The following is a 6,033-nucleotide window of genomic DNA, read 5'->3' on the forward strand; positions in this document are numbered from 1 at the left end:
ATAAGTCCTGCTGTATATTATGTATTGTAGTGAAGTTTAGATTTATTTATTCCAGTGTTCATGAACGATGACTTGTTGAGTTATAACCATGATGTTAATGAATATTATATAACATAGACTAAATGTTCATATGTCTCCTTGCTGGTTGTTCGGACACATTCAGAATCATACTCCTTTTTAGCAAGTTAAGCATCATTAACACGGCGACCTGTTAAAATATAATTTAAATGATTAAACTAATATCATTAAACATGCCAACGACTAGTCGACTATTGGCTTTTATCTAAATGATACTACTCAACTAGGAAAATTTAGTCAGGACAGCCCTAAAAATAATCATTACCTACTAACTCCTAGGGTGGGAATCTTTTGGCACCTCAAGATTCCCGATTACGACATTCAGAGGTCAACGATTCGACTTCTAAACCTGATTATCGATGCAAAATTTTTTTTTTTTAATGTACATTTTCATGCGTGATTTTAATATATATATATATATATATATATATATATATACATCTGAGTTTGCTACTCAGAGTTTGCTAATCACTTTTGTGATATTCATTAAAGACAATCAACAGATGAATTACTTTCTCTATATTTTATTAGAGAAAAAGCTTTTCTTGTCACAAATATGACTTTCTATGAACAATGCAGCTTGCATTTTAACACAATATGGAAGTATGTAAAAAAAACAATGATTAATTTTTCTTTTCTTTCTAATCTTTCTTTTCTATGTCATTAAAGAAAAAGCTGCTCTTAGTCATGTTATTGGTAATAAGTAGCATATCCCTGAGACACTGCCTGCTCAATTGTCCTCTGGCTGCCATCAGGAACGGGTCGCTTTTCCCCCAACTCTGAGTGGTGTCGAGAAATGTGGTTTCGCAGATTGGTTGTATTTCCGAAGTATTTAATTTGACTTCTACACACCTTACACACAGTGTAGGTCTTGTCCATCTTCCCATCGACCTCACAGAACCCAAAATGCCATATGGTGCTGGTGCAGGCCGTATAGGTTTGTCGCTCGCAGCCATTTTGTCGCCACTAAACTTTGGATGTAAACAACTCGCACGTGTTTGGTGCGCATCTGTGTTGGCGGAGGACCGGCAGGCAGAAAGGAGAGTTTTCTGTAGCGCTCTGCAGCAGAACAGAGTGTTGCAGCACGCAAACTAATTTAATTTTTAAAATTCCGATTATTAACTTCGGAATCGTTCTAGAGAGAATCGCGATGCATCGAAAAATCGATTATTTTTCCCACCCCTAAAAACTGCCAAATATTACAGGTGTCTCATTTCAGTCTATTCATCCTGTTCTCCTTCTTCCAGACGATGTCTACCGGAGAAAACAATCAGAGCGGGAGTACCAGCAGAAGATAGCAGATGGTTTGATGATTCGTAATGAGCCGGCAGCCAAGTGAGCGCGGTCGGATTTAATGTGGACTTCACATGTGTCGTCTAAGGACACATTCCTGGACTCCTAATTGTTTCCAACAGGCTGGAACGGACTTTATAGCATGTTACTGGGTTACAACAACTATGTCACAGTTAGGAATGTAATTAAGAGTGAAAGGCTGATGGAGAAACCACTTCCAACATGCAGGTTTTATTGTTAATATGATCTTCAGTTTAAGAAACATTAGCAGTAATGATGCCACTAGTGTGAAATCAAATGTAACAACGAAATAATGAAATAATATAAAATATCAACAATGTCTCATATTTTAGTCTATGTTGATGTGTTTAAAAATGTTGCATAGCACCTGCCAAGACAAAACAATCTCAGCTCAATGTAACAAAAGAAAAAATACAAAAAAAAAAGAGTCTTTGTTTTTCGAGACATCCTGGATGATTTTACACAGATGTGTTTAATACTGGCAGAGAGCATTTATTTAAAAAGAAACAAACAAAAAAAGCTCTTTCTTCTGCTTGTCTGCCTTTCTGTTCTGTAACTATATAATTTCTGTCTAATTATCAAAACTGTTCTCGAACTGTACGGTAGATTTGAGTATATAAAATGTAACTTAAGAACCGTATTTTCCAAATTGTATTTTTACTATCTGTGTATCTGCATCCTTCATTTTACACAGAACTCCTCCCCCCAAGGTTTACCTCTATCCATGCTAGGGTTATTTTAGTTGTACCGTCCGAGGGGGAGAGACTGCAGACAGATGAAGCTGTTAGGGTGCATCGACAGCACGATGGGGTTCCCGTCCAGTCTCACCTCGTACATGTTGGTCCGGATGTAGTAACTGTTGTTACCTTTGCAGAACGTCTCATCCGTTATTGTTAAGATCTTGTTGTTCTGCAGAACAGACACAGGAGACCAATCCAAAGACACAAATTGGCCCATCATGTAGCGACAACCGGCTCAGCAGACAGAAAGCAATCTAATTGCTTCTACAGAGCTTCTCTGATTAATTGCTGTGATTGCAGTGAATTAGAGATGAACTTACATGCAGGTGCACAACGTGAAGAGACTCTGGAAGTTGGGGCACTGCAGTCAGTTCATTGTTTCCAAGGTAGAGGTATGCCAGTCTTGTGAGCTTCTGCAACAACAAAAGTCCGCTGTTTTGTATTAGGCTGCTTTCTATATTAAACATCTGAACACATGCGAGGGTGCATAACAGCATTTTGACATGAGATCGGTGGGCTTAACTTACTTTAAAAGCAGTTGCCTTTACACCCTGGGTTTTAAGCCTGTTGAAATTGGCATTGAACGACACCAGCTTGTTGGGCAGCATGGGAAGTTTAGTCAGTCTGTTTTCTGCAAGACTGAGCTCCTCAAGATTGGGAAGTTTTGAAAAAGCTCCATCGTCTATCTCAGAGATGAGATTCCCCGTTAGGTCAATTCTTCTTAAAGTGGCTGGAGATTAAAACAAAAACAAAGAGTGGGCGAGCTGACAAAGATGACATTCACTGAAGAAGAGAATTAGCTGACTGTTATAAGGACTTTTATTTACCCATGTCTGCAAAGTCTCTGTTGCCTATTTTTGTGATTTTGTTGAAACGTGCGTAGAGATACGCTGTTTCCTTTGGCAGTGACGGGACGGTTGACATTTCAGGGGACACCTCCTCACAGTAAACAGATCCACTCAAGCAAACACACAGCAGACATGTGGGCAACTCTGAAAAAGATCACAATGCTGTTTTTATCACCTTGTTTTTGAAAAAAACCCCTTTTCTCATTAATTTGTCCTTTGGATAAGTCGGCTAACTGGTCTCAGCAACGAGACTGTGCAGCTTAAAATGCACTACACACAGTTTAGATGAGGACACTTGATCAGCCCCATTATTACATAATACGGGCTTTAGCTACATTCACAAAAATGTGGAAGAATGCCTCAGCAAGTGTTGCATAATCGGCTTTGAAACAGTTGTTGAAAACTATTTATCTGTGAAAACAACTCTTACCATCGACTTTAGGAACTACTGCTGGGTCAGAGTCTTGGAGCATACCGTAGTCTGGAAAGCTTACAATGTCTTTCTGTAAAAAGAAGAAATCTTCATAATAGCTCCACTTTTCCTCCCAACTCGACACTATTATGCATTTCTTCAACCCACTCATTTACACAGTGTATAAACCCCCGAAAAATATATTTACCTTAGGTTTTCTTACTTCCATGTATTCATCTTTCGCTGCAGAAGAGAGTATCCATGGGAGCATAACAGATGTAAAAATTAAAGTCTTTAATTGCATCATTGTGTCTTAGTTGCTGGTGAGAGAGGAGAGTGCTGTCTGCTAGTCTGGAATCTGAGGTACATGTGAGCAGGAAAATTTTCCATCCAGTTTTTATTAAGCTGCCAGTATACTGCTGAGTAAGAAAAGGAAACAAATTTTAACTCAATACATGCTGTGTTTGTGTTTCTCTCAGTGGTCAGGATTATTGTAAAGACTGTATACTGTATGTTTAGGACAAGTGTCTGTTGATGATGAGCAGAACATAATGACCCAAAGTGATTATTAAAATAATGTAGGGAAATCATTAAGTAAACATAATGAACCCTGCTTTTACATTTTACTTTCAGTGACAAAGGAGTGTTGTTACTGGAAAAACAGTGGGTACCGGTGATTGATGGGGGAAAAATGTAGTTATTTGTGAACGTGAATTGCCAAAGCAAGCACCAAGCTGGGGAGAAAATCATTTTGAATAAGTCCTTTTTTTTAACTCCATACTTCAGTTTGAACTTAATAACCGCAGTTAACGCACTCTGTCTCTTTAGGAAAGGGCTGTTCCCTCATTATAAGTGACTCTATATTTCTGAAGAAGCAGCCATCTTTGAGGGTGGTTTTTCTTCAGTTTGTTTCTTAATCAGTTTGCCAGAGATGAGTTCTGGTAGCTTTCTACTAGAACATGTGCAGCTCTTTTCTGATTTATGATGAACATGCCAGCTTTCAAGCTGCTTGACAGTTAGAAAATGTCTTCAACAGTAACTCAGTTTTCCATTAGACGATGTAGTTTTGTGTCTTTAAATCTGAAATGAATAGTGGTACCTCTTTTCTCTAACAGACATGGATTAACAACATATGTGACGTGTCCAAACTTCGCACCTGGAAAATACACAAGCTTCCCCTCTGCAAAGAGATAGTACAACTACTTCCATCACAGATACTCTGCATATAGTCACTTATGGGCAAAATGTAGATCATTGTCATATAGTGCTGAAATAATAAGTCAAATAATCAATAAGGTGATTGACAGAAAATTATTCATGAAGCAGTTTTGATTAACATTAAGTCTTTAATTAATTCTGAGGTATTTTAGTGCCTTTAAATGACAATGATAGATGTTTTACTTTACTCTTGATAACAGAAATCAGTCCTCAACTGGATCAGGTTCAAGACCCTGCACTGACAAGTATCTGAACTGCTAAAGTATCCTTGAGCAAAACACTGAAGCCCTGCTCTCACTGACCTTGACCTGTCACCTTGCTGTGCAGAATGGAAAGTGAAATGAGCTTTCTTACACATATAAGTGCCACACTTAATGATGCAATGTACTGACACAATGATCACCAATATTACTCTCCCACTTCCCTGCCCACAAGTGTTTATATAGTGGTGTGATGTGTTTAAATGGTGCAGACAGCTCTAATGTTAAAGCAGAAGTGGGTTGTCCACTAGTGTGCCTATTCTTTAAAAAAAAAAAAAAAGTTGTCTTAAGTAACTAAAACAGGAAGCCACAGTCGACAAGAAAAGCCAGATAAGAATCAGCAGCTACGTTAATATGCCTAACCCTATTGCTTCAATCAAGTCTGAATAAATAAATAAAAAAAACCTCTTATAACCATCTCATTACAAATAAATCGACATATTGTTAAATCCATGGCATGATCCTTTTTTTTTTTTAAATTTAATTTTTAATTTTTTTTTTTTTTNNCAAATGTAATGTAAGCGTGCATCCCTAATTTTAAGTCTGGCTCTATTAATCATCTTATTTAGCACATGAGCAATGGTCGCATTACGTAAGGCAGATGTGTGTTGAAAAAAGAGGAAACACAAGTGCCAGTGTAACGGAAGTGGTACTGCCCTGAACGCTGAGCGAGACGGAGGACGGAGGCAATCGTCCAGAGAGAGACAAAAAGCAGGATTAAAAGCCGCCAATATTGTAAGTGCAGCGATCCCGCATTCACGAATAACGCACTATAACACCATCGTTTCACCCGTGGCTCAACGCCAGAATTGCTGTTTCATCGTGTCCGGTTGAATCCTGTTGAGAAGCCGTCAAGCTAGCGCAGCAGGCTAGCTGGGTTTGTGAAAGGCTAGGCGGCTAGCGGCTAGCGGCTAACGCTAATGCTAACGCTCGCTAAGGGGGGTTACGGCTAACGTTAGCCAGCGAGCTAACCCGTCGGTCGGATTCCGTGACACTTTGTTCTGACAGGCTCGTCAGCCTGGGCGGGCCGTGGTACAGCTGTTGGAAACGAATTAAACGCGAAAGTAATAACCCGCCGTGCGATATTTTATTTCCTTTGGATGGCGGAAGAAGACATGTGTTGACTGCCAACACCCCGACCGTGGTTTTTTTTTTTTTTTTTT

The 6,033-nt window shown here is 39.0% G+C and overlaps 2 protein-coding genes across 2 annotated transcripts in view; one reads left to right on the top strand and one right to left on the bottom strand.

Annotated features, from left to right (window-relative positions):
* The window catches only part of LOC118324194 (small integral membrane protein 4), an 11,209-nt gene extending 9,306 nt beyond the window's left edge, over positions 1 to 1,903 (top strand). Inside the window, exon 2 of the mRNA XM_035656390.1 lies at positions 1,326 to 1,903. Coding sequence (XP_035512283.1) covers positions 1,326 to 1,417 — 92 coding nt within the window. The 3' untranslated portion in view covers positions 1,418 to 1,903. The remainder of the gene's footprint in view (positions 1 to 1,325) is intronic.
* Positions 1,587 to 3,773, bottom strand: ognb (osteoglycin, paralog b). The gene is made up of 6 exons (XM_035656386.1): positions 3,601 to 3,773; positions 3,411 to 3,483; positions 2,960 to 3,124; positions 2,660 to 2,862; positions 2,453 to 2,545; positions 1,587 to 2,301 (listed from the first exon to the last, which is right to left on the bottom strand). Exons 1-6 carry the CDS (start codon positions 3,697 to 3,699, stop codon positions 2,131 to 2,133), a joined length of 804 nt encoding a protein of 267 aa, XP_035512279.1. The 5' UTR covers positions 3,700 to 3,773; the 3' UTR covers positions 1,587 to 2,130.
* Positions 3,774 to 6,033: the final 2,260 nt, after the last annotated feature.

This window comes from Morone saxatilis, unplaced genomic scaffold (genome assembly GCF_004916995.1).
Source record: "Morone saxatilis isolate NCDOM2014 unplaced genomic scaffold, NCSU_SB_2.0 Contig15, whole genome shotgun sequence".
Taxonomy (NCBI): Eukaryota; Metazoa; Chordata; class Actinopteri; family Moronidae; genus Morone; species Morone saxatilis.